General features: G+C 55.6%; 8 protein-coding genes across 8 annotated transcripts; 3 read left to right on the top strand and 5 right to left on the bottom strand.

The window, feature by feature from the left end:
• Positions 1-1,425: 1,425 nt before the first annotated feature.
• LTHEOB_6530 (Carboxypeptidase s1) lies at positions 1,426-3,252 on the top strand (the record flags this gene model as incomplete). The annotated part of the gene is made up of 8 exons (XM_035515797.1): positions 1,426-1,673; positions 1,729-1,782; positions 1,838-1,962; positions 2,014-2,177; positions 2,232-2,742; positions 2,791-2,882; positions 2,948-3,122; positions 3,188-3,252. The coding sequence occupies 8 exons, from the start codon at positions 1,426-1,428 to the stop codon at positions 3,250-3,252; spliced, it is 1,434 nt and encodes a 477-aa protein (XP_035372565.1).
• Positions 3,253-3,814: 562 nt separating this feature from the next.
• On the bottom strand, positions 3,815-4,641 carry LTHEOB_6529 (Carbohydrate-binding module family 1 protein; the record flags this gene model as incomplete). The annotated part of the gene is made up of 3 exons (XM_035515795.1): positions 3,815-3,850; positions 3,946-4,482; positions 4,612-4,641. The coding sequence occupies 3 exons, from the start codon at positions 4,639-4,641 to the stop codon at positions 3,815-3,817; spliced, it is 603 nt and encodes a 200-aa protein (XP_035372564.1).
• A 669-nt stretch (positions 4,642-5,310) lies between these two features.
• On the bottom strand, positions 5,311-6,722 carry LTHEOB_6528 (putative hrq family protein 4; the record flags this gene model as incomplete). The annotated part of the gene is made up of 3 exons (XM_035515794.1): positions 5,311-5,497; positions 5,558-5,776; positions 5,851-6,722. The coding sequence occupies 3 exons, from the start codon at positions 6,720-6,722 to the stop codon at positions 5,311-5,313; spliced, it is 1,278 nt and encodes a 425-aa protein (XP_035372563.1).
• A 1,400-nt stretch (positions 6,723-8,122) lies between these two features.
• LTHEOB_6527 (Zn 2cys6 transcription factor) lies at positions 8,123-10,577 on the bottom strand (the record flags this gene model as incomplete). The annotated part of the gene is made up of 4 exons (XM_035515793.1): positions 8,123-8,451; positions 8,587-10,057; positions 10,268-10,370; positions 10,456-10,577. 4 exons carry the CDS (start codon positions 10,575-10,577, stop codon positions 8,123-8,125), a joined length of 2,025 nt encoding a protein of 674 aa, XP_035372562.1.
• A 1,160-nt stretch (positions 10,578-11,737) lies between these two features.
• On the top strand, positions 11,738-13,757 carry LTHEOB_6526 (Dihydroxyacetone kinase; the record flags this gene model as incomplete). The annotated part of the gene is made up of 5 exons (XM_035515792.1): positions 11,738-12,209; positions 12,264-12,457; positions 12,513-12,714; positions 12,766-13,053; positions 13,126-13,757. The coding sequence occupies 5 exons, from the start codon at positions 11,738-11,740 to the stop codon at positions 13,755-13,757; spliced, it is 1,788 nt and encodes a 595-aa protein (XP_035372561.1).
• A 761-nt stretch (positions 13,758-14,518) lies between these two features.
• On the bottom strand, positions 14,519-16,165 carry LTHEOB_6525 (Vitamin h transporter; the record flags this gene model as incomplete). The annotated part of the gene is made up of 5 exons (XM_035515791.1): positions 14,519-14,959; positions 15,041-15,127; positions 15,185-15,418; positions 15,471-15,912; positions 15,972-16,165. 5 exons carry the CDS (start codon positions 16,163-16,165, stop codon positions 14,519-14,521), a joined length of 1,398 nt encoding a protein of 465 aa, XP_035372560.1.
• A 1,101-nt stretch (positions 16,166-17,266) lies between these two features.
• On the top strand, positions 17,267-18,168 carry LTHEOB_6524 (Short-chain dehydrogenase protein; the record flags this gene model as incomplete). The annotated part of the gene is made up of 2 exons (XM_035515790.1): positions 17,267-17,395; positions 17,449-18,168. The coding sequence occupies 2 exons, from the start codon at positions 17,267-17,269 to the stop codon at positions 18,166-18,168; spliced, it is 849 nt and encodes a 282-aa protein (XP_035372559.1).
• Positions 18,169-21,515: 3,347 nt separating this feature from the next.
• On the bottom strand, positions 21,516-23,401 carry LTHEOB_6523 (ATPAse AAA+ type core protein; the record flags this gene model as incomplete). Its single annotated transcript, XM_035515789.1, has 2 exons — positions 21,516-22,244; positions 22,295-23,401. The coding sequence occupies 2 exons, from the start codon at positions 23,399-23,401 to the stop codon at positions 21,516-21,518; spliced, it is 1,836 nt and encodes a 611-aa protein (XP_035372558.1).
• Between the last annotated feature and the right edge of the window lie 2,159 nt (positions 23,402-25,560).

Below are 25,560 nucleotides of genomic sequence, written 5' to 3'. Positions count from 1 at the left end.
GATTGAAGACGTTTGTGATTCCCTGCAGATATTCTTAGAGACCAAGTCCCGCCGTTATTGCAATGATATACCCTTTTGCCAGGGAATCCTGTCAGTATTAGCACTTGATGCTAGTTAAACTTGTGTATGCTTATTGGTTCTACCACCGCTCCAAGCTGTGGACTGGAGCGAGGATCCGCAAAGCACAACTCCAGTCAGATTATGGTGCCGTCTGAGACGCTTTCATGCAGCTCGTCAAGTTTTACTGCAACTGTCTCCGCGCCGGCATGTGCCGGAGACAGTCTGCTTCCGCTGGTGCAATGCAATCTCTGTGGCAGCCATCGCTCTTGAGGCGAGAAGTACAATCGCGCATTCGTCCATGCAGTACGTATGATGGAAGGCCAACGTGTCTCACCTCGCAGTTGTTCGTAGGTACAGCTCCTCATGTGGATGTGTGATGAACAGCACGGTGATTTCGAATTCTGAAGATCGTCGATTCACCTCACGCTTCGCTTTGTGAGTTGGTCTCGTGGAAAGATGACGGACGTAACCTTACGGAACACGGGCCTACCGATAGCCGAAAACCAGTGGTGATACTTCACCAAGTGTTCAGGGTAGCCATTGGAGTGCAGCTAACTTTAGCATCATTTAGAGACGTTGCTGACGTATTTGTCTCCCGGCAGCGGGAATCGATCGATGCCAAGTTGAGCTTCGAGGAAATGCTGAATGGAGATTCGAAGAGGAATTTGGAAAGTCGTTACTTCTGTCGGTATGACGGAGATTAAACGCAAGCTTGACTCGGATGCAACGCGGAGGTGACCGGCAAACAGCCATGGGCGCAAGCGAGCAGAGGCGCGTACCCCGCAAAGGGCAGGTATCAAGTGAAGAAGGTTGGTGGTGGAGAGAGAAAGAGAGGGTCCGTGGAGGGGGAAGACGAGCGCGGATCAGGTGCAGACCCGACGGCTGCCACGCTATGCCCCGATGGGAAGGTGCGGGCGCTAGTGGCATTGCTTATCGCCATCCACCAAGAGCCTTGGTTCTCCTGAAACGTCTGTGCCATCGTTCAACTCGGCCATGCCGCCGCATGACGCCAACAAGCTCGTGTCGGTGCTGAATGTCGATTGGTGCTCTCGGTCAACACGCCCGTCTCGGCGCCTATGCACCCAGCAATGCTTGACACAGCGAAGCCTCCCATTCGCTCCTTGGCCGACGCCGCAATGTAAACACCCGCCGTATTTGCTGCAATCACGAGCTTGAACGTCTTCTAGAAGCTGTTTCCCTGTCGGGACCCAAACACCTGCTTGGTCAGGTCTAGGACACTATACAGCAGATCATGCCTCGTTTCCTACTTAGCCGCCGGACAGAGTCCCGCCATAAATACCGCCATGCCCTCCCCAATTTTCGTGCTCCAGCGCACTAGCTCGTCCTCGTTTTCCCCTCGACAAGATGCGGTCTTCGCTCGCCTTTGTGGCTTCTGCCCTCTCCCTGGCCAACCTGGCCCTGGCTGCTCCCTTCTCCGGGAAGGTCGACAAGCGTTCGACCGTCGAGAAGGATGGAGTCCGCTACAACGTCTTCGAGCACGCTGCCACGGGTGCGAAGCTGGAGTTTGTCAACAACAGCGGAATCTGTGAGACCACTCCCGGCGTCAACCAGTACTCGGGTTACCTTTCGGTCGGCACCAACATGAACATGTGGTACGTAACAGCAATCCCGGTTGAAAGGATTTCGAAACATTGACGAAACACGCAGGTTCTGGCTGTTTGAGGCGAGGGAGAACCCCACGACTGCGCCGCTTGCCGCATGGTACTTGCTGGGCCCTCCCTGTTTTGAAACGAAGGATAATTGATTGATGAAACAGGTTCAACGGTGGTCCTGGATGCTCCAGCATGATCGGCCTCTTCCAGGAGAACGGTCCCTGCCACTTCGTCGACGGTTCCACCGAGCCCAGCCTGAACGAGTACAGCTGGAACTCGTACGCCAACAGTACGCAAATCCTCATGTGACACCTTTCTCCATTTATTGACATTATCAAAGTGATCTACATTGATCAGCCAATTGGCGTCGGCTTCAGCTACGGGAATGATGAAGTTGTCGATTCCACCGAGACTGCCGCTCCTTACGTGTGGAAGCTTATCCAGGCCTTCTATGACGCTTTCCCCCAGTACGAAAGCAGGGATTTCGGCATTTTCACCGAATCCGTAAGTTCTTTCCCAACGCACGTAGCGCTTGTCCGACGGCTAATAGCTCTCCAGTACGGCGGTCACTATGGTCCTGAATTTGCCCACTACATCCAGGATCAGAACAAGGGCATTGCCAGTGGCAGTGTTGACGGTCAAAAGATCAATCTGATTGCACTTGGCGTCAACAACGGCTGGATTGATGCCGAGCTGCAGGAGAAGGCCTACATCGACTACAGTCTCAACAACACCTACAAGAAGATTATCAGCCAGAGCGAGGCTACGTCTTACTACAACGCCTACACGAAGACCTGTCTGCCCGCCATCCAGAGCTGCGAGAGCACCGGCACTGTCTCGGCCTGCGTCAACGCCGACAACAAGTGCTACAACAGCATCGAGGGCCCTCTGAGTGAAGAGGCTGACTTCAACGTTTATGATGTCCGCATTGGAGCCAGCGTGACGGACCCGCCCGAGACCTACGCCGACTATCTCGCCCGTGATGACGTGAAGAAGGCCATCGGCGCGCGCTCCACCTACTCTGAGTGCGCGGATACCCCGTACAACAAGTTCTCGTCCACTGGTGACAGTATGTCTTCTCCCTGATGCCTGTATGAAAATCCACTGACCTCCCCAGACCCGCGCTCCTTCCTGCCCGAGCTCAACTCCGTCGTCCAATCGGGCTTGACCACCCTCGTCTGGGCTGGCGATGCTGACTGGATTTGCAACGTAAGCTTTTGATCCTGTCTGCCCCGTGAAATAATTTAATTTCTGACACCTACCAAACAATGCAGTGGATGGGTAACTACGACGCCGCGCAAGCTGTTGAGTTTGACGGTCAGACCGAGTTCCGCGCCGCCTCGCTTGAGCCTTACAAAGTCAACGGCGTCGAGGGTGGCACCTTCAAGACCGTCGACAACTTCTCGTTCCTGCGCGTCTATGAGGCCGGTCACGAGGTGCCTTACTACCGTAAGTTTCCTAAGCATATCCATAGCAGACAACGGTGCAACATGAACTGACGTCGTTGCCCGCAGAGCCCGAGCTTGCCCTCCAGGTCTTCAAGCAGACCATGCAGAAGAAGCCCATCTCGTCGACTTAGACAAATCGTGGCATGTAAAAAAAGAAAATCAAATGCAATTTTCAACTTGAGAAGCTCAGTAGCGCCACGTATCTACGGGTATTTGGTAGCTTTCTGAACCGTGAGACCATGACGTGATACAACCGTGTTGTTAAAAGATCCTTTTGGTTGTTATTCTGTGTCGTCTGCACTACGTGATACCATGCATTATTCTCGTTCAAGAATCTAACTACGTGCTCAGCTAATAAAGTACGTTCCAGTGGAGGAATTATTGACGCTCTTGTGAGACAAGGTATTCATAAGGCATTACATCGCTCTGGCACTGAAGAAGTTCTGGATTTAAACAGGAAAGTTTTCCTTTGCATTCCAATCACATTAATATGCAAAAGTCTCGGCACAAGAGAACAGCTCAGATCAAAGATTGGAACGAATGCTCGCTTTGAAGGCTTTTCAGAAGAAGTTACTAGTCAAAAGAAAACGGGCAACTGAGTCGGTCCATTTATATTTACTTGAGAAAGTACCTATCAATCGACATTTCTTCTCCAACAGACGGTGGCACATCCTTAAATCGTCTGGTATTCCTTCAATCATTCGCGGTCTTGTCGTTGTAGTAGTGAATCTGCAAACCAGTCAACACTCCTTATTCCCATCCCTACCTTCACAAGTCCCAACCATCAAAATATACGAAAAGAAGAACAAGGGAATTCAACTCACCGTCTCATCCGCACAACCGTCAGGCGTCTGGTACAAATAGTTCCCAAGGTTCACAAACAGCGCCTGATCCTCGCACACGTACCAAGCGCTCAAATTCGGCCTCGTCACATTGGCCGCGGACCACGTCAGCGCGTCGCCCTGCCACGCAAAGGTGCCGTACGTGCCCTTCGTCTCAGCGAAAGTAACAGCCAGCGTCCTGCCGTCGCGCGTGGCGGCGCCAGCGACGTGGGCGTACAGCAGCTTCTCGGCCTCGCCCGGCGCCGAGACCAGCTGCGCCAACTGGCCGTCGGCGTCGATGGTGAACTGGCCCGCCTGCGTGTAGAGGTCGATGGTCGCGGTGCCGGTCGAGTACAGCGGCGCCGACTGCAGGTACTTGTGGAAGTTGGGCTCCTCGACCGCCCGGATCCAGAGGTAGCCGTCTTGCAGCGTTGTTCCGGGCCCGGCGGCGGTGCTGCCGTTGGTCGGGGCGGTGGTGGCGCTGGGTGTGGCGCCGGACGTGGCGGTCGTTAGGATGGTGGAGGCGGTTCCGGGTTGGCACTGCGAGTAGGCTGAGAGGAGTTTAGTTCACCGTTTCGATAGATGCGTTGGGGGATCTTGCCGTACAGTCACTAATAACGTTAGCTTTCTGTGTTTATGAGGCCATCTCATCAAGGGTTATAGAAATACCTTAATTTCACGCAAGCGTATCCTGTGCATTGTTAAGTAAGCTGAAAGTAGTCAAGTGTCGTTCAGAAAACCGACCAGAGACGCAAGACGTGCTGCCAGAATATCCGCTACCGCCGCCTGGTAAATGTCAGCTAATTATGCATGCAGGTTCCACAAGCAGAGTTACGTGCATTGTCCCCACGCGCTTGCCTGACTGAGCGCCGGAGTGGCAAGGAGGCCAACAGCGGCCGCTGCAACGTTGAAAGAGTGCATGATAAACAGTGATCGAAAAAAGTATGGACAAAGAAGTTTAAGGAGCTGACTAGGAAGAAAGCTTGACCTTTGCTTGACCTTTGCAAGCCTTATATCTTAGAGCGCTCGTTGTCATTTTGTTAAAGTGTGGAGCATTGGAGTCCGTGGCCAGCCCGACGGCCCGCCGTTCCTGCGGCAGATCAATTGCAGCGAATAGAGTGCCAACTAAGCCACAACAGGCGCGGATAAACTGTTTCACGCCACAACGTTTTAAAACCCTCAATACTCCAGGTCCGTTAAGACTTTTGAGCTCATTGTATCATGTACTGATTCTGAAGCTCGCGTATGCGTTTCATTTATCAACCTAAATGCATCCTTTCATATGCCGGTCATTTGTGGAAGGTACTTACTTTGCAGAAGAACTTTAACTCTACTAGCTAAAAGGAATTGTACCGGGCGCCGTGTCATTTATTCATCATCGGTAGGTAATGCGGGATGCTTTGCCGCCATTTCATCCAAATACGCCAACACAGCCTTGCCCCATACAGGTTTGCGCTTGTAGAACGCGAGCTTCTCGGGTAACTTATGCAACATGCCACCCAGCCTTGCTGCAAAGCCTGGCTCTTCAGCAATTTCGACCAGACGGTAGAGGTAACTGCTTGCAATGTCAGCTTTGTGCGATTTTCCTCTATAAGTTGTGAGATCCGTATCATACGTCTTAGTCAACATGCATATAGCCCCAGATCTAGGCAAGCGGCGCAGCACCTGCCGCTCGATACGCAGTTGGACTTGGTTTATATCGATCTTTTCATCCGCTACCGCCTCATCGCCCTCGTAGAGATGCGTGCCATCAAGAAAGAACAGTTCTTCCCGGTCATTGATACCCCAATTGACACGCATCAAGAGCCGATCCGCAGTCACATTCTTGAAGAACCTGTGAATAGTCAGCTAAAGAAGTTCATATCCGCTCCGACTTTCGAAAGAAGCTTCAGTCCGACGGGTATCTACTTATTCATTGCCCTTTTCAACTTCTCCTTATACGTCGGAACCGGCTCGTGGATCGCCGTGAGCGGCTGATCCATCTTCTCTTGAATATCAAACCCCGCCGGAAACGCGCTCACCGCCGCCTTGAGCACATACTCTGCCTCCGCCTCCTCTTCTCCATCTTCGCCCTTCCCCGGCACCAAAACCGCCAAATCCTCCTCCGTCACCCGCGCCACTACCTCCAACGGGTGCAGCCCACCCCACGGCTCCACCAACTCAAACCTCTCCCCCGTCACCAAGCTCCTCAACCACCTACCTCCCTCCCTCACCCACACCCCCGGAAACCGCCTCGGCAAATACTCCCCCAAATACCCGAGCAACTCCCGCACCGCCGCCTCGGCCTCGGGCCTGCACGCCATGGCGCCGCCGACCTGCTTCCAGCCGTAAGCGTCGAGGACGTTGCGCTTGTGCGTCATGCGCGCCGGGTAGTTCGTGTCGACGCGCAGCCAGTCGTCGAAGGGGCAGGTGCGCAGCGCCATGGTCGGCGTGTAGACGCGGTCGGGCGCCGAGATGAGGGTGCGGTCGCGGTACCAGCGGTCGGGTTCGGTGGAGACATGTGGGGAGGAGGAAGATGAAGATGGGGAGGTGGGGAAGGGCGCGACGTTGGTGAAGTTGAGGGGAGTGGTGGTGGGGGTGCCGTAGAAGGAAGACTGGCTCTTTTTCCGGGCTGTGGGCTTTCCTTCGGGGTGGGCTTGAGTGGAGGGTTTGGGGTTTTGGGGGTTGAGTAGTAGGCGCCAGAGGAGATGGAGGAAGAGCGGGAGCAGGATGGAGAGCGAGAGGAGAGAGAGGGCGTTGGGAAAGAGGTTGCGGAGGCTGGGTGCGGTGTCGGCTAGCATGGTCGAGGGCAGAGAGGCGCAGTGTTGGGAGCGAAATGAGCTACATCATGACAGGAAGATGGTTTTGGGGATGTAAGGTGGAATACAAATGGTAGTGGGAGTGCCTTCCATCGTATCCCCCACCATTGATAACGTCGGCTGGACCTTACCCTTCCGATGCTAGTGCAGAGCGACTGTCGAGTTTGTGTGACATGACATGGCAGGTAGGCGACGGACCAATCAAAGCGTTGTCGACGTCGCACACATGATAAGAGCGTGTGAAGTGCGGGGTGCGTGAGAAATCGAGGCTCAAGGCGTACGCTACTGCACAAAGTTAAGCTTTCAAGCACGCAACTCGCGTAAAAGACGTGATAATAATTAAGGTTCAGTGTAAGAGATGGATAAGGGGGCCGTGGGAAGGCTGAGTACCGGAGCCCTTTCCGAATACAAGAATGGGTGCCGCATTACCCCACCCCCGGGGTTTTCCCCAGAATGTTTTAGCGGAAGAAGGCTTGGAGAAGGCGGGAAGAAGGCGGGGAATGGCGGACCGCACGAACATCTCACTCGTCGCACGTGGCGCGAGGATTTAGACGAGGCTTCTAGAAAGGACTGGTGACATGCCAAGCATTAGTCCTCATGTGCCGTAAGCAACCAGGTTCACGCCCTGGCAGCTACTGCGATCGAAAGTGGGCTGATTTCCCCAGCTTCCCTGGGTTAATCATTACGGGCACAAGTCCGCGCATCGCCCGTGGTGCTCTCACACCAGAACCATGGCAGCGGCGCGTCTTCCCTACCCCCAGATCTGACATCCATCTCACAAGGCCTGCTTAGCGCGCATGGCGCGGAGACACGGTTCGGCCTTTTGGCCGCACCCTCGATCTATATGAGGAACAGGCATCGTCGCTCGACGATCTTATCAATTTGCTTCTTAGGATGGGCAGCGCCGCGAGTTGTGCTGTAGATCTCGGGGTTGATGAACCTGACGCAGCGGTCACCTGAGAGGGGGCCCAAGTCCCTCATCCCCGCAGTTCCTGTCCAGCCTTCTGCCTCTCCCTGATGCAACCGAGTACGCGCCGCTACTTGTCGACACCACTCGCCTGTTCAACTTGGCTGTTCCCCCATCCCCTTACATTCCAAGATTCCTTTTTCCTTTCATAATCTCGCACATGGCGCCAGCGTGCGCCCATCTGAAGTCAGTTTAAACACCGGCGATGGAACACTCCAGGGCGGAAATGCCTCCCCCAACCGATCCTCATAATGGACTTGGATTAAAGAACGCATGCATACCCAGCGAATCTGTCAGGAGTTGGTTCTTGACTGCCATCCAGCCTGGGTCCTGGGAACGCGCGCAGAAATTGACTCCGAAGGGTGTGTATCTATTTGCCAGCAAAAAAGCCATCGTAAGTTTGCGGAATCATCTCTCAAGGTGGTCTGGTCCTGGCCCACTCGTTACGTAGTTCGTCGGCAAGGCTCTGTACTGGCCACCCGGTGCTGCGTTGATGCTTCTCGATGAGCTCGCAGATCTTCTCGCGCTTGAAGACTTCGTTTGCGTACAGCCCGGCAGCGTAGAGACACTGCGTAGAGACGACTTCGGCCGGCTCGTAGTCAATGGTCATGGCGAGGCCAACGATCATGTCGATGGCGTTGTGGAGTTCCTTCTCGCGCGCCAGATACTCGCGATAGCCACCAGCGGCGGGCTGGTGGATGAGGAGGAGGATGCGGGCAAAGTGGTGCATTTGGATAGCGGCGGCTGTGGACTCAGTCAGCTCTGTACATTGGGGGACAGCAGACAAAGCCTTTGCACGCGAGGCTGGACCGATGGCTACAGCTGCCGCCGCCGCTACTGCTGCTGCTGCGGGAAGGCCGGTGGTTGGAGGTCACGTACCAAAGCCAGGTGGGTTTATCCAAATGGGTTTGAATGGGCCGCTATTCTCAGTCTCGGCGCTATGCAGAGGCAGCGGGTTGAAATGCACGGTCAAGTTCATGCGCCATTCCTCTAGCATATTGAACAGCATATCCGCCCGGTCGATCCTCAACTGTAAGTTCACCTCGCCCATCTTGGTCTCCTCTTCCGACGCATAATTGACGGCCTGCGCGAGCAGATAGACGACTCGCGAGGCCATGTCGTATTGATCCATGAGCTGGTAGGGTCGAGTAGGCTTGTAGAAGCTGAAGCAGCGCCTCCGCTCACGGAAGGCAGCCCATACGTCCTGTCGCAGCCAGCTCCACCACACCGCCTGCTTGAGCCCGCCAGATTGCCCGTTGATATCTTGCGACCGTTGAATCCAGAAGACGCCCTTTAGGTGGCGTTCCCAGCCGCTTCCGGCACCGTCGATCATCTCGTACTTGGAGACGATCAGCGCCGTTGCCAGCAGCTCGACGCTGCGGTTAAAGGACTCGTAGCGCATGGCGCCCTGGAGGTACTGGAGCGTCTCGGCATAGTACTGCACTGCTGCAGTGCGGTCCATTGTCTCGCCGTTGATGCCGGGTCTGATGGAGAGATGGCGAGACGACAGGGCCAGGATCGCCTTCATCAAGCCCTCGTTCCTCATTGCCAGCTGCGGGACGAGCGAAGAGAAGTGCTTGAGCGGGTCGTACAAGTCCAGCCAAAAGCTAAGGTTGTCGACAAAGTGCCTAAAAACAGGTATCTCGTCGTCGCGCAGAATCACGGTGCTTTGCCAACACTTTTGCTCCGCCGTGTTCATTGGGGCGTCGGGCTGCGACCCGGGCGTCGAAGAGATGCGGGGCGGGAAGCTGGCGACAGGAGTACCCACAGAGACCGAGGGGCTGTGGAAGCCCTGCGTAGAAAAGCTGGCCGCGCGCAGACTATTGAAGCTTGATTCGTCTGCGGTGTGGGAGCGTTGACCGAGCGGTTGGCCACTGAACTCTACAGGGTGAAGATTGTCTGCGTCGTCGGCCAGAAGACCGAACCAGCGCAGGGGGGCAATCTCAGCAGAGTAGGCATTGGAGCTCAGGGTGCTCTGCGGACTCATGGTGTCCTCGGGGCCAGTCCATGTCACAGGTGGGGAGATGTGCTGCTGTGCTGCTGCTGAGCCCTCGCCCGCCGCCTGGTCCTCGCGGGCGGTTTCCCGCAGCACTGGAACCCCAACCGACGGATCCCAGCGCACCTGTGCCGCGGGCGCGAGAGACGCTCCGCCCTGCGCCATCTCACCTGGCTGCTGCGAGACCTGCTGGAGGGAGGGCAGGCGGAACTGGACCGCCGTCTGCGGGGGCTGCTGCGTTGCTTGGGCATGCTGCAGGTGCAGGGCGGGCTGCTGGTCGAGAGAAAGTTGGGAAGCGGACGGGGCGGACCGCGAGGAGGCGGCGCCGGGAGGGGGCTGCGTGCTGGGTGCGGTCTACGGGAGTGAGTGACGGGGGCTCGGCTGGGGTCGGGGCATGGGGATCTCCGGGGGACATGAGCTGGGGAAGGGCAGCCAGACGGCGGACCGAACAGCCGAGTGGCCTGGGCGCAGGCGGCTCTTCTGTGGTCAAGCCGCGTGGACTCAGCCCTACAAGGCGCGAGGCTGGATTGGGCTGGGTTGGGGACGGGATGGTGGGCAGGTTACCTTGGCGGGCGCGTGGTAGACGCAAGGGCGGTTGCCCTTGGAACAGGGCCCACAGATCGGCTTGACTTCATCGCATTTCATATGGCGGGCGCGGCAGACGGCACTGCACAGTCAGCATTGTTGCTGTGCGACGCCATCGATGATGATGGTGCGCTCGGCTGCGGCGTCTGGGCGGATGGCGCACTCACCAGCCGGTTGTCGTGCGCAACCCCCGACCACGAGGTTTGCGCGGCTTGCGCTTCGGCTGCTGCTGCGGCGCCTGCGGTGGCTCCGAAGGGGGGTTGCCGCTGCTCGAAGGTGTCGCAAGCATCGTTTCGGGGCTCGCACATCAGGCCATACGCCACGTTACTCGGGACAAAGATGGGGCGGGGAAGGATGCGCAGACGGGCACCCGTCGCGGACGGCGGTGATGGTTTGGCCACTGAAAATTGCTTGCCCGGCCTCGAGTCGGAGGCCTGCGGCATACAGCCTCCTCGCCAAGCACCCCCTGGCGTTTTGGGGCGCCAGCCGTGTGCCCCTCCCGCCCAAGTCAGCGCCGTATTGTTACCGCCCGTAACCGTCCCCGCGATCGAGACCGTTCGGGAGGATCCTAGCTGCGATCAGTCCGCCATGTGCAGAGTCGTCAACTTGCAATGGCAACGGCGGGCACCAGGTTTGGTCCTCACCATAACGGTGGACTGGTGCATCCAGCTAGCGCTTCGCTGGCGTCTCTCTAGCGCGGGGACCGAAAGATGGTGCCCGTCCCAGCCCGGGGCAGACTGGGTTCTCGTCGCTGCTACTTCCGGCGATAGATATAGCACACCCTGTCCGCAGCCGCCAACTCAGCCCTGCCGTCCTGCGAGTCATCGCCTGTGATCCGGCCCGGGAAGGATGCGATGGCGCCCAGTCGGCTACGTGTCAGTGGAGGCTCCCTTCGGCTGCTGGGGATCTCGACTGGTGGCTCGCGTCGAGGCACATCTGGCCTGAATCACGTGGGTGTCTGTGGTGCGGTGGTGAAGATCCGCCCGCGAGCCGAAGGGTCGTTCGAAGAGCCGCACTAGTCACCGGGTGCTCCCTGGCGCCGTCGTGTCTTCTACACCGCGCCTGCAGTCTCCCGAAGGAGAAACTGCACCCCGCGCTCCGCGCTTCTTCCCCGCGTTTTCGCTGCTTCTTCTACCCACCCGCCAGCCAATCGTGGCACCAGCACCGCCTACGGCTTGCCTATTCCGGCATACCGCTACTTTCACCTCTCCGTCCGGCCCAGTCCAGCCCTTCCAGCTCGCCTGCTACCATCGCCCTACCCCGCCACGGAGCTGACACAAAAGCTGCCGCCATGCCTTTCAATTCGCTCAGTGCCCCAACGGCCTCTTCCACAGGCTTGTCGCGTCTCCCTCTCACGCACGCTCCACCTCGCCGAAGAGACATCTGCTCTGAGACATCTATCTCCTCCTTCAGACTTCGAGCTCGTTGCTCACCCTACTAAACTCCACCATGTCGACCAAACACTTCTTTCCCGACACCAATGGCCTCGTTGTCCGCGCTCTGAATTCCATCGTCGCCCGCAATCCGCACCTCGAGCACGATGAGGCGAACCGCGTTGTGTTCTCCAAGACACACCCTCCCTCCAAAGTCAGCATAATATCCGGCGGTGGCAGCGGCCACGAGCCAGCTTGGGCGGGTTATGTCGGAGACGGCATGCTCACGGCCGCCGTGGCCGGCGAGGTTTTTGCTAGTCCCTCGACGAAGCAGGTCATGGCTGCAATCCGGAACGTCCCCTCGGACGCAGGTGTAATTCTGTGCATCACAAACTACACGGGCGACAGGCTTCACTTCGGCCTGGCGAGAGAAAAGATGCACGCCATGGGCCACAACATTGCACAGATTCCGCTGACGGATGATGTTGCTTTGGGACGGAAGAAGTCCGAGCTGCTGGGTCGCAGAGGCCTGGCTGGCAACGTTTTGGGTGAGAAATGAACAATAATCCTAATTTTTGGAACCTCTACTGACGAGTCGCTAGTCCTCAAGCTTCTGGGTGCGGCTGCGCATGAATCGTGGAACTTCGAAGACTGCTGGAAACTGGGCACCGAAGTGAATGCGCAGTTGGCCACCATCGGAACGAGTCTTGACCACTGTCATATCCCTGGTCGAGCCCATCACGAACAAATTGAAGCGGATACTTGTGTTTTGGGAATGGGTATTCACAACGAGCCCGTAGGTTTCCCATCTGGATTTTAACGATGGCTATTCAACTAATATCACCATTTAGGGCCTGCGGAAGATCTCCCCGATGCCAACTCCTCAAGATCTGATCAAAGAGATGCTGCTCTACGTACTTGACCCTAACGACTCGGATCGCGCCTTTGTGAAGTTTGACCAGAGGGATGAGATTGCCTTGGTAATCAATAACTTCGGTGGCCTTTCTAACCTCGAGTTGGAAGCCCTTACCCAAATTGCATTGGAACAACTGGGTAGGTTTCCTGTAAGAATACTAGCAGCCGTGCCACTAACAGCAATCGCAGAGCAAGATTGGAAGATCAAGCCGAGCCGCATCTATTCGGGCATATTCGAGACGTCTCTCAACGGTCCAGGATTTTCTTTGACGCTCGGAAATCTCTCAAACGTTGCAAGTGCAGTCAATCGTCCAGTATCAAAACTACTCGAGCTTCTCGATGCGCCAACCACGGCCCCGGCGTGGCCACGAAGTGGATATAGCCAGCCGGTCTCTATCTCGAAGGAGAGCTCTGATAGACGAGAAAAGGCACGGGCGGAGGTTGAGCAGGAAGTCTCTGACGTCAAAGGTCCAGAAGGTACGAGCTCACCTGAACTTCTCCATGTTGGTCTGGGCCAGCATCGTAACCCGTCTTTACTGACATGCATAGCATCACCATCGCTGCTGCACGCACTTCGTACTGCTTGCAGCGCCGCCCTCACGGCAGAGCCCGATATTACCAAGTTCGACATTCAAATGGGCGATGGCGACTGCGGTGAAGCAGTGGCAGGAGTTTGCAACGCCCTGCTCACGTCGATGAAAGCGTCTCCCTTCATCACCAAAGCCCCTTGTCTAGTATCCTGCCTCGCCTCGATCAACTCAGATTTGGAAGATATGGGTGGTAGCCTCGGCGCCATCTTGTCCATTCTTCTCACGGCATTCGCTGGGAACCTGCAGCGCGGGGTCAATGCCAGCGGTAAGCTTGACATTGGCGTCATCGGCGACGCAGCGGGAAAGGCGATGGAGGCACTGAAGGCGTATACGGGTGCGCGGGTCGGCGACCGGACGGTGATGGATACACTGATTCCGTGGTGTGAAACGCTCCAGGCCACGAGAGATGTAGGAAAGGCACTGGCAGCTGCGGAGGAGGGCGCGAAGAAGACGGCAGGGATGAAGCCTAGGTTTGGAAGGGCGACATACGTAGGTGAGATGAAGGAAGGTGAGCAAATGCCGCCAGACCCGGGAGCGTATGCTGTGGCGGTTTTCTTGAGGGGATTGGTTGAAGGCGGTGCGTGGGCGTAGGTTTGGTAATTACCGGCGACGGATTTGTTTTTGCGGTAGTAGTGGATTTATGAGCACAGAACTGTCATTCCCGGGTAACGACAAGCGTGCTGGTACCGAGACGAGGATCACGATGTTGGTGAGCTTTAGTCTTGGCAGGAATAATACTAGTCTAGCAGTGTGTAGGTACAGTTTGTACGCCTTTGAAAATTGCACAACTCGGACTCAGGCCTTTTCTTGATACCGGAACCTGACAAAATCTTGAAGTTCTAAGAGATGTAGTGGGTAATACGTAGATCACAACGGATCTCGGGGTCAGATCTTTCTTATCGCTTCGGGCCCGAGGTCGCACCTCTCGTCCGCGGCCTTCCCTCGGTCCCCCCTCCGAGCGAATAAGGTAGTCCGCTTCATGGCTCTAACAGAAAATGTAGGAGGAGCGGAGACAACACGTGCGCGCTGTGACCCGATTTTGATTGGTTCTGAACGCTGCGTTATGAAATTCTTTCAGTGACACCCCTTTGCTTCCCAAGAACTGGATCTTGTACGAGCGCAACACCCCCTCTCTCGCCCCTTTGTCTCATGGAGCTCTAGCCCCTTTTCTCTGGGCCGCTAAGTCTGTTCTTGTGAATTTCTGCAAACGATGCAAACAGCTGACATTCAGACATCATGTCGATGCCGTCTCTAAATGTATGTACTAAACACCACAACGGTCATCATCATCATGAACACTCCACCCACACATGCCCTTCTTCCTCTTTTTATCTTTTAGTTTCTCCTCTCGTTTACCTCACCACCATATGCGCGCCCGCGTACACGAGCACGCCGACGCCACACATGGCACTGATGACGCCGAAGCCCATGGTGTAGCCGGGGGCGTCGTCGGTGGGGAACAGGTAGGCGCCGTAGATCTGGGCGAGGTTGCCGAGGGCGTTGACGAGGGCGAGGGCGACGCCGCGCACCTCGCGCGAGCGCATGCAGGCGCCGAAGGTCGACGAGGCGTACGACAGGGCCAGCGCGTTGGCCGACCACAGGCCTGAGGCCATGAGCACGAGCAGCACGTAGCGCGCCGTGAAGGCGTTGGGCAGGCACGTCACGGCGATGGACGTGCCTGTTGCTAGTAGCAGCCACATGGCGATGGCCATGCCGCGGTACGTCGGCAGCTTGTCGAGCAGGATGGCTGAGAGGAAGACGGCGACGAAGGAGGCGGCGTAGATGGGGACGACCTGTAGGATGAGGTGTGAGTAAGGGTTGGTAGAGGCGAAGGAGAGTGAGTGAGTGAGTGAGTGAGTGAGTGGGGGACTGACCATGTATTGTGCCATGTGCGAGGTGTAGCCAAGACCCTTGACGAGAGTCGGGTAGAAGTAGGAGAGGGTAGAGGATCCGACGATGACCTGCAGTGATGTGGTTAGCCGACTGCTTGGTGATGGGTAGGGCAGAATGTGAAGTACCATGTAGCCGACGACCATCAGCCAGGTGCGCCAGTTACGCATGGCCTCGAGGAGGGCCTGCACCGGGCTGAGGTGAACCTCGTCCTCTGTTTCTGCGGACGCGTTGTCCCTCGTCAGCCGGTGCACGGCGATGGCACGCTCGCGTTCCGAGAGCTTCCTGCTCGTCGCGGGGAAGTCGAGCAGGAGGAAGGCCGAGACGATGGACCAGCCACATGTCGCCGCTCCCTCAACGATCTGTGCATGCGGGTCAGTGCGGTTCTGTGAAGAGTTTTGCGTGGTAACGTACGAAGAGCCATCTCCAGCCGGCAATGCCGTGAGCGCCGTCCAGGCCTCCAGTGATGGCTCCGGCGAGGATACCGCCAAAGGCACCGGACAGGACGGCTGCTGAGATGTAGACTCCGAATCTCTTTGATTGTTCGTTCTTCTTGTACCACGAGGACAGGATGAGCAGGATACCCGGTGCGAAGCCAGCCTCGAAGATGCCGACGACAAAGCGCAGGGCCACCAGTTGATGATAGTTTTTGACTGCGGCCATGCAGCAGGTGATGCCTCCCCAAATGAACATTATGGTGGGGAGGAAAAGGGAGGGGCGCGTGCGGGAGAGGACCAGGTTGGAAGGAACTTCGAAGACGACGTAAGATACGAAGAAGACTATGAGGGCAACAGAGTATTCGTTTGAGCTGAGATTCAGGTCTTCCATCATGCCGGCGATCTTCGCATTGCCGATGCTTTTGGTGGCTGGGTGAGTCAACTGTTCATCGGGTGGTGGTGTCGCGAGGAGACGTACTTGGTTCGATCCATGTACGACAGGAGATACATGAGCCAGATTGTCGGGAGCAGGAACATGTCGATCTTGCGGACGAGCTTCTGCTCCTCCTCTGGGGTGAAGTCATAGTCGGAGTCAGACTTGATGTTGTCAGGAGACGAGGCCATTGCTTCGATGTGCTCGATATCGAGCTTGTCAGAGCCGCTGTAGGCCATGTTGGCAGATGGAGGAGATGGCTGCCAGGGGTAACTTGACAAGGGAGATGATGGAGGTGATGCGGAAGGATAATATAGGTGTGGCAGGCAAGAGGCCAAGCGATAAGCGACGCAGCAGGGCTAGTGGCCTTGTTTACGTCGGTCAACGCAGCGGATGGTGATGCCCTGGGGTATTATACTCGGTCAAGATTCCAAGAACGGGCGAGTGATGGATGTTGCCGGCGGCATGGTCAGACGGCAGCAGTGACCAATGCTCATGGCGTAGACACGGGATCAGGACTAATTTGGAGGGCTCGGTGGTTTGAGAGTGACCGAGGGCTTGGAGTGCTAACCGCCTTTGCGTGCCTGACGTCGCAGCAAACGTCAGCCGCTATACTGGCAGGCGGAGGGATGTATTGTATCGAAGGCTGAACGGATGCAGTACCATCCCGTCTTGGTACCTCTGCGCGATGTCCCCCGCAGTTCCCCAGGTACGGGTCGCTCCTTTTGCGGGGGAGCCAAGCCGTAAACGGCGACGAGTCTGGTGACTGGCGTTCCATCGCTCACCTGATGGCGGGTACTCCGTCTCGAGGCGCAGTGAATCAGTTAATTTGGCATTCACATAAGCTTTACGGAGCGAGTGTTTGCGGCTTAGCGGTCGTGTATGTGTACGTGTTCTTGGCCTAAGGCGCGGTGTAATACTGCCGGGAGTCCTTGTTGGGAAATCCTGGTCTGAAACGACATCGGGTAAACATCCGGGCATTCCGGGGCGCGGCCAGAAGATGCGGGGGTTTGGCAGCCTACCCGGCGATATTTTGGGCGGCAGTGACACGAGACGGGGCAGCTGCCTCGTGCCGAGGTCTTCTCCGCGCCATGCGTCAGTGGGGTCCGTCGCTCCCCACACATCTCCCGCACCTCGACCGCGTCGTGCCATCCCCAGCCTGTGCTCGCTGCAATGGCTCGCGATGGTCCGCATCGAGGGACTCCGATGCGGCATCGCGTCCCATAAATCGAAGAGATAAGAAGACGCGTGCCGCAGCCCCGGCCGTCTGCTTCATCATCACCATCACCCTCCCCCCAACTTACTCTACTTCCAACCCTTCTTTCAACCACTTTATCACAATGGGTTCCGTTGGTCAGGAGATCCTTCAGGGCGAGGGCAGCGCCATGCCCGCCTTCCTCAGCACTGAACCGCCTGCGGACATGAACTGGCAGATTACCCTGAAGGACAAGATCATTGCCATCACTGGTGTAAGCAGCCATACCACTCTAACTTTCAATCCTTGCTAAGAGCAACTTTGCAGGCAAACCGCGGCATCGGTCTGGGCATTGCTGAAGTCTGCCTCGCCAACTCGGCCAAGGCCGTCTACTCCCTGGACGTGCTTGAGCCCGGCGAGGAGTTCTTCGCCCTGCAGAAGCGCCACCCGCATTTCAAGCACATCCACGTCGATGTTACCAACGAGAACAGCATCGAGGCTGCCCTCGATGCCATCATCGAGGCCGAGGGCTCCTTCCACGGCCTGGTCGCCAACGCCGGCATGACCAAGCACCAGCCCGCCCTGGAGTTCAGCCGCGCACAGGTCGAGCAGCTCTTCACCCTCAACGTCTTCGGCGCTTTCTCGTGCGCCCAGGCCGCTGCCCGCCGCTTCATCAAGCTCGGCGTCAAGGGCTCCATCGTCTTCACCGCATCCATGACCTCCTACCGCCCCAACAGGGCAGCACCCAGTGCCCCCTACGGCGCTACCAAGGGCGCCGTTCGCAACATGACGCACACTCTCGCCATGGAGTGGGCCAAGCACGGCATCCGCGTCAACTCCATCTCGCCCGGTTTCGTGCGCACCGCCATGACCTACTACGTCGAGAAGAGCCCTGATTGGCCCGACAAGATGAAGAACTACGGCGGTATGCCGCGTTTGGCCAACCCCCAGGAGCTGGGCGGCGCCTACGTCTACTTGCTGAGCGATGTGGCCAGCTACACCACCGGCATTGACATCCCGATTGCCGGTATTGTGGGCGCGTGGTAAACCAGACGCATTTTCAAGATGCATAAAAAAAAAGTAAAAAGAGAATGAAATGCAAAAAAATGATAAATAATGGTTGGGGGGTTGGGGAGGAATAGGAGGAAGAGAGGAGGCCACAAAGGTGGACTACCTTCTACGACATGGCGTCGACCAATCAGAAAGGACCAGCAGCATAGACGAGAGCGTCACGAGCCTCATGAATAAGCATGCAAATGCGATATACCTTTACCCCCTGTTTTCGCCTTCACCCCTTCGTGCCACCGCCTCTGTGTGCGTCGATCAACCTGCTTGATGAGGCAAGACGTGGCACCCACTTTCTGTCAAATCTAACACGATGCCCTGCCTTGTCAGGCCCTAATGTCTTTGGCTCTCTGCCATGGAAGGTTCAGCCACGGCTACTACGTAGCCCCGAAGTTCTTGATGTCAAAACCCCCCTCACTTCTTGCTCGCCGCACCGGTTTGCGGCATACAAGTCTTCCACCTTAAGGATCCAGGTCCTTCCGATACAAATTCATCGAGGGCAGGAAGATTAATGCGGTGAGGGCGTCTGATGGCATCGGAAATACGGATATCGGATAACGCACTACGGAAAGCGGTAAGATGAAACTGACTAGCATCCCCAACCGAGCTGACAAGACCGCCACCCTTTGGCCCGGTCTACCTATCATATGGCTAAGCATGCTCATCACAGTCTCTCGCATAGATTTTGAATCATGTACACATGCGTATGGCCTACACGCAGTCCTACCGACGCTTCGTCAGCCAAGATCTGTGCTATCATCGCCCTGAGACAATTTGCCACGCGGACACAATTGCGGGTGTGGCGTGTACGAAAATCCATTCAAAGGCGGGTGTGAGCGCCGAAAGATCAGGCCATTCTCATTTACAACTCGACAAAACCGTGATGTTGCATTGCACCCCCGATGGTCTGTGCTCCAATCACAGGAAGGAACTCCGCTCCACATTTTGTCATGGGTTGTGGAGCACTGCCTGCCGAGCTGTAAGAGAAGCCCAAGGCAAGAAAGAGACGCGACAGAGGTTCGAGGATGGCAGCCAAGCTCATTGGGGCTGTCGACAGCTCAGTGGAGTAAGGTATGAAGGTGATGAGACGGCACTGTGGTGAATGAGCCGGCACTTTGGGTCTCCGTACTGTGTCGGGCTGTACGAAGATCGCCACACCTGGGCTGAGCTGAGGATCGACAATGACTAAAAAAGCCACTTGGGCATTAAACCACACAATAGCAAGCAGTGAAGACCTCGCCACCTGGTTTTGAAACTTGATGCCCTGTCGTCTAATTCCACAAATAAATCCGACTCGGACTAGAGGATTACTTTTGCCGAGGGCGGCTTTACGTACAGGCAATCGCTCTCTCTCGGACTTTACATCCATCTACTCACACTGCTCGTCAGTCACAGACTACTTAGACACTTCAACATAAGCAGGTCGACGTGTCACTCGGGACCGAAGTCGCAATAATGCCTTAACCTGTGAAGCGAAGAGCGGGATTTTTCTCACCAACTAGTTCAAGTGTGTCGGAGGTGGTTCAACACTACCTCGATCGAAACGATTCCTCCCGTTGTTCTTTTCGACAGACTCAAGGCACCTATGGCTGACCTAATAGCCACACCTTGATTGAACACTAAACATGATCTACTTGATGACGTAGAATCTTCAAACACATGCACCATTGCTGCGACTTTCAAATATCTCGAATCGTAACCCAGCCCCTCAGTAGCGCTATTGGTTGGTTGCGTCTCTTCTCAATTCCTTTCATAATCTAGAAGATTAAACCGGGAGGTCAACGAAGTAAACTCGGGTGAGATGGCACCCACGGTGCGCTCAAGGAGTGAACATTCCAAAGCATGGTGAATCAACGAACTTGGCTCATGGAGCTGGCTTCAACAGTTTGGCAGGACCAGAATAATGGTTGCAACGGGGTAGATCATGACGATAATACGTAAACGGCAGCTCCAAAGGTTGGTTTAGCTGGCAATAGTCCTTGTGATCTTGGTGATGATGGAGAGCAATGGGTAGGGGTACTCGAAACTTGTGAAGTCACCGAAAGACTATATCAACATCACATCTTGATACAGTCTAGATTCGTCCTGATTTTACGAAGTAAATTTCATGACAAGGGACCTAAGAAGAGAAAGGAGCCAAGCGACAAAAGAGCCCAACAGTTTGAACTACTTCCAAAATCGCTGAAGGATGCTCGTACTCTCTGAGCCTCAGTCTCGGCGAGCGCGCAAAGACCGGCATCTTCCACCCACCCATCTCGCGTAGAAAAACGGGAGGCCCGGAAAGCCCAATAGAGCAATCCCGAGCTGCGCAAACAGCGCCTCTTTCCCTTCACTCTGTCACCGCCTGTTCTCTCAGCCGCATAGCCGCCGCCGCAAAAAAACGCGCGTCTAGTTCAACCCACAAGAACGATCAGGCGACGAGACTGCACCGAAAAAAAGGCGGGATTCCCAGCTAAGCTTCACCCAGCCCCACACCTAGTGCGTCACTATTTCCATGCATGTTCCCATACATATCCCCGCAGCTGATCACCTTGCAATAAACGGCAATCCTGCAGGTGTGCCTCGGAACGGGTGCCCCGTCTCGAGGCAGTCGGTTCGCTCCGCCGGTCAGCCCGCCCGGTACTACTCCTCAGCCACCATCCGGCTGCTGTCGGCGCGAATTGCTGTTTCTTCGACCACGATGCCCCTTGCGTCCCTCGTCGCGGGGGACACCAGTAGCCTTTCCGGCTTGCTGAAGGGGCGCGGCCGAAGACGGGGGGAAACCGTAAATTCCCGCATTGATGTTGTGTGTGTGTGTTGTAGTGCCACAGCAGGGCGATTCGATATCGGAACCTGGTGGCGCCGGCCGATGCACCACGTGGGTTCAATGTCGGGTATGCGGGCTGTGTACTGCAACAAGAAGCTTGTTTCAATACTTGCAGTGACACTTCTCGTTTCGATAGGCTCCCCTCCCCCCTTGAGTGCATACTATCGATTCTGCAATGAAATCGTTTCCTGCATCACTCCAGCATCTGGCACTTCTAAATGCACAGTCATTCCATTTGAGCAAATGCTATTCATGACCTCCCTGTGCTCTCCGCATTCGAACTATTTGATATAATGCTATGCCTATGTACCAATCTAACTCTAGCAACCTCGACTCGGAAGGGAAAGAAAAAGCAAGACCGCCGCCAGTTGATCTTGTATGCTAAAGCCAATGCAAAGACTCCCCGGCTTTAAGTGATCTGAGAAACCCCAAAGCAATGTATATGCTCACCTCATGTTCTGCAGGTTGCGCTTTTTTCCTTTGCCACTCTACGCCGCAGCCGTTGAGATCCCCGTTACGCCTCTCACAGCGCCATCTCCGCATCACTACCACCACCCTCTCCATCTCTACTTCTCGTACTCCCCGTCTCCGTGGCATCCCTCTCCTCTCCCGCCGGTACCGATCCCAATCCCGCCCACTCCCTCCCAGCGGTCCTCATAACAGAAACCAAGTTCAACGACTTGTCGAACCACCGCTCTCTTCGCGCGTTCTCCCTCCGTCCACCCTCCAAAGCGCTCCTTGCTGCCCTCGTCGTCCGTTGCCTCTTGGGCTTCCCGCCGGCGCTCAGCATGCTGCTGATACGCATTCGCTCATTCTCGAGACGAAGATCGTGCGATGCGATACTGCGTACGTAAGGCGCAAGTTCCTCAGCCAGAAGGCGGAAGGTGCGATCGAAAGAAGATGCAGTCATGCCGGCGCTGGCTACGCTGCTGAGCGCGGCCGTAGGTGGCTCAGCCAGGGCGTCAAATACGAAGAAATCGTTGCGCGATAGTGATCGAGCTTGACGAGAGGATGCGATGTGAGTAAGGATGGTTTTGGGGATATTGCATTCGTCAAAGGCGGTGGGTGCTCTTGCAGGTAGGCTTGAGGAGGCAACAATGGAGCGTCGGGCTGCTAGATGCGAGCTCACGGCCAGCTGAGTGTCGAGATTGGTGAAATCAGTCATAGTGTCAGCTTGGAGGAAGCTATAGCCGTCAATGTAGTTCGTGCGAGCCTTTTCAGGTAGCGACGGCTGTGTGGGGTCCATTGTGGTCTATTACAATCAGCTGTGTGTCATCATTGAGGGTAATTTGCCACACATACCTTGCTGCGTGTTGGGACGTCGACTCTGCAATACATATCCACTGCACTTGAAAGATCAAGCAAGCGGTCCATGTCTTGCAGAGCCTTAAGATTCGTCTCCCGATGAGATTGCTGAGTGTCCGTTGGATGGTTAGGAATGGGGACAGAGCTCAAGACCTCGGGCTCGATGTTCCAGGATTCCACCAGCTCGAGGGTAAGTTCATATTCCCTGTCGAATCCAACGTGGTCCTTGTCAAGCAGTACGTCACGCTCGACCCAGCCCATGCCCGTCTGGTAGGTGTCTTTGCTGGCCACGCGGAGAACTTGGCCGTGTTCGTCAACGTCCTTTCCAGGGGGCCATCGTTGGTACATCCATTCCAAACCACCTTTTCGGTCACCTACGGCCATTTGGCACCAAAAGTCAAGTTCCATAATGGTGGCCCTCAGATCGTAACCCTTACTCTCGTAAAGGCTTGAGACAGTCTGCCGAGAGAGCAGATGGCCCTCCTTCGCCGCAAGTAAGAGCAAATAGTCGGTAGCCAAGTCTGTCGACGCGGGAGACATGTATAGATTGGCATGCAAGGAGTCTTGGTTGATACGAACCAGGCTTTCATTCGTGCATGTCATTATGACAGGTCTCCTTGAATGCATTGCAAGATGCTCAACTGTTTGCCAGAAATTTTTATCATCTTCGAAGAGAACGTCGACTTCTTCTAGGAGGATTAGCGATTGCTTCTGGCTCTTTTTGGGCTTGATGAGCGTTGGTTGCGCCTCCTTGTCTGTGGCCTTGGCTGCGACTTCTTTCTTTTGTACCACTTTGGGCTTTACCTGTGCTTGAGCCACAGGCTTGAAGAAGGAACTCATGCTTTTCTGTCGACCGCTCTCGATGTCTTTCTGAACGGCGTCAGTGAGGCGTTCAGAGTCCGAGTCAATCGCTGCTTGGTTTGGATGCTCTTGAGCCTGCCGTTGGACCAGATGATTCTCCGTCATATCGCCTATTTTCTCCAAGACGTCCTTGCCACTTCGACGACTTCCGGGGTTGATCTCGAAAACTTCAAATCCTAACTCTTTCGCGACAGCGAAGACGGTGGCAGTTTTTCCACATCCGTGGGGGCCAGTGAGGAGCATTAGGTTGGATAGTTTCTTTCCACCGCCAAGCTCATCCCAATCACCTAGGCCATCCTCATCATCGATGATAAAATCATCTAGCTCATCCTTCTTCCTTTTCTTCTTCGGCGGTTTCGTGGCTCCACCCCTTTTTGATTTCGCGGCTAATTCCTTTAACGCGCCTCCGACAGAATTCACCTTGAGCGCCTCGAGCCACTCACGCAGTGCAGAAACTTCTGGTGAAGATCCTAAAACGTTGGCAGCGCACTTAGGTGCATACTTCTGGGCCCAGGATAGAGTTTCGCAATGTCCTTTGTCAAATGGAGTGAGCTCGTTGGGTATTTTCTCGAACAGATCGGTCAATGCTGGGTGATCCAGCTTTCCATCTGATATGAGCTGGTCTGCCACCTGGATTTCGGGGGCGCAAGGATGCTGACGGAGGGAAAGGATCTCGGAATGGACTCTGCGTTGTATTTCCGGGCCGGTGCTCAGTAGACGTTGTGGAAAGCGCACTACGCTGTTGCGATTGATTTCTGCGTCTTCGTGCCGGCTGGTGCTGATTTGTAGTTCGTGGGTAGCAAGTGACAATACCGCCTCTGCACGAGGAACTTGGTACTCAGTCCCTTTAAACTTCCTACGTTCTTGAAATGGTAATGGATCCGAAAGAATTGACGGATGTCCCATTGAGACGTCGTGATCTGCCTCACCGCCGACGCGGGTAACACCTTTCCAAGGCCAAGGGGCGTCTGGACCTCCCAGAACTTTGCGCGGTTTCGTGGAAACGCCGAACATGCCAAAGTTAGAAAACTCTGAATCTTCATGCTCAGCACGGGCTTGCGCTCGTAATTTTCCCGGAGTAATTGCAGTCTCGCGTCTGCTAGGGACTCTTTCCGGCGCCGTGGCAGGCTTCGTTGCAACACTTTGATTCGATCCCGCATGTGCCATGTCTTGACGTTCCGTTTTGCCAGTGAAAAAAGGGTGCGTCGGCTTAGGAGGTCCAGACGGTTTCGCAGCCTTTGGAGGTGCAGTGGCTTTCGATGGAACAGGTGCCCTCTGGTCTGGTGCACGCTTTACGCCAGCAAGAATCTCATCAATATCCTCAGCCATCTGCACCGCCCTCTTATTATTTGTGATGTAGGATATCTTGACAATGAGCTGTTTCGGCGCTTTTTTATTCGCTCGACTACGCGTTTTTCTTTGGTTCGTGGAAGTGGGCGCTTCTTCTTTCGGTTCCTTGGAAGGAGGAGAGCTGAACCGACCCTTCGCATTGAGACGCAACATTTTCTTTGGCGGCGAGTGCTTTGATGGCGAAGGAGGATCATTGGTGGCAATTTTCTTGGGAGTCCCCTGAGACTTTGCTGGAGAAGGGTGTACGATTGGCGGCGAAGATGGAGGGACAGGCGTTCCCTTTCTCTCGTTCACGCTGTCCCTGGGCGCAGGGGAGGTTGCCGGCACAACGTCCGAGTCTCCCAGGTTGAGCTGTTCACCAGAAGTGTTGGGGCTTGAAGCTTTGACCTCAACTTGCTCTGGCTCTCTTCCAGCCTCAGTCTCCAGTTGTTCTATCCACGACGGTTGGTCCTTCCGCAAGTCGCCGTTGCCATTTTCTACTGCATTTTGCAGAGATATTCCAGGAACAGGAGACTCCGTTCTTTGTCGCTTTCGCCGTCCAATATTGGGATCTTCCTCGAGGGAGGTGGCCTCGCTCACCTCTCCAAGATGGCCAGCTTCCGTTTTAAGGCCAGCAAAGGCCGCAATTGACGCCTGTTTCACCTTGGGCGCAGCATGATGTTCATCCGACTTCCTTTTTGTGGTACGAGTCCTTGTTGCTAACGGACGTCCTCTCCCTTGCGACTTTTTGGGGGCTTCGTCTACGTTGGTTTGGTTCTCGTCGTGCGGGACGGCGTCGGTCGGGGTTGGATCGGGTTCGTTCGCATGTTTTAACGCTTGATGACCTTACGAATATTAGGCGGGGATGTTTAGTAAGGTCCATGTCAAAGCTCACCGTGCGGCTTCGTGAAGAAAGGGTGTATGTTCTGCTGTTCGGGTAGATTCATGGCACTCCCCACAGCTGCGGATGCCATTGAGCACTACCGCATTGCAAAAAGTAAAACTGAGGGGCGCAAGGCCAGAAATAAGAAAGCGAACGGTGAGGCAGAAGAAGAAGTGGCAGAACACGGGAG

Source organism: Lasiodiplodia theobromae (genome assembly GCF_012971845.1).
Source record: "Lasiodiplodia theobromae strain AM2As chromosome Unknown scaffold_19, whole genome shotgun sequence".
Classification (NCBI taxonomy): Eukaryota; Fungi; Ascomycota; class Dothideomycetes; order Botryosphaeriales; family Botryosphaeriaceae; genus Lasiodiplodia; species Lasiodiplodia theobromae.
The sequence above is the reverse complement of the archived record's forward strand: the minus strand, read 5'-3'. Positions and strand labels throughout refer to the sequence as shown.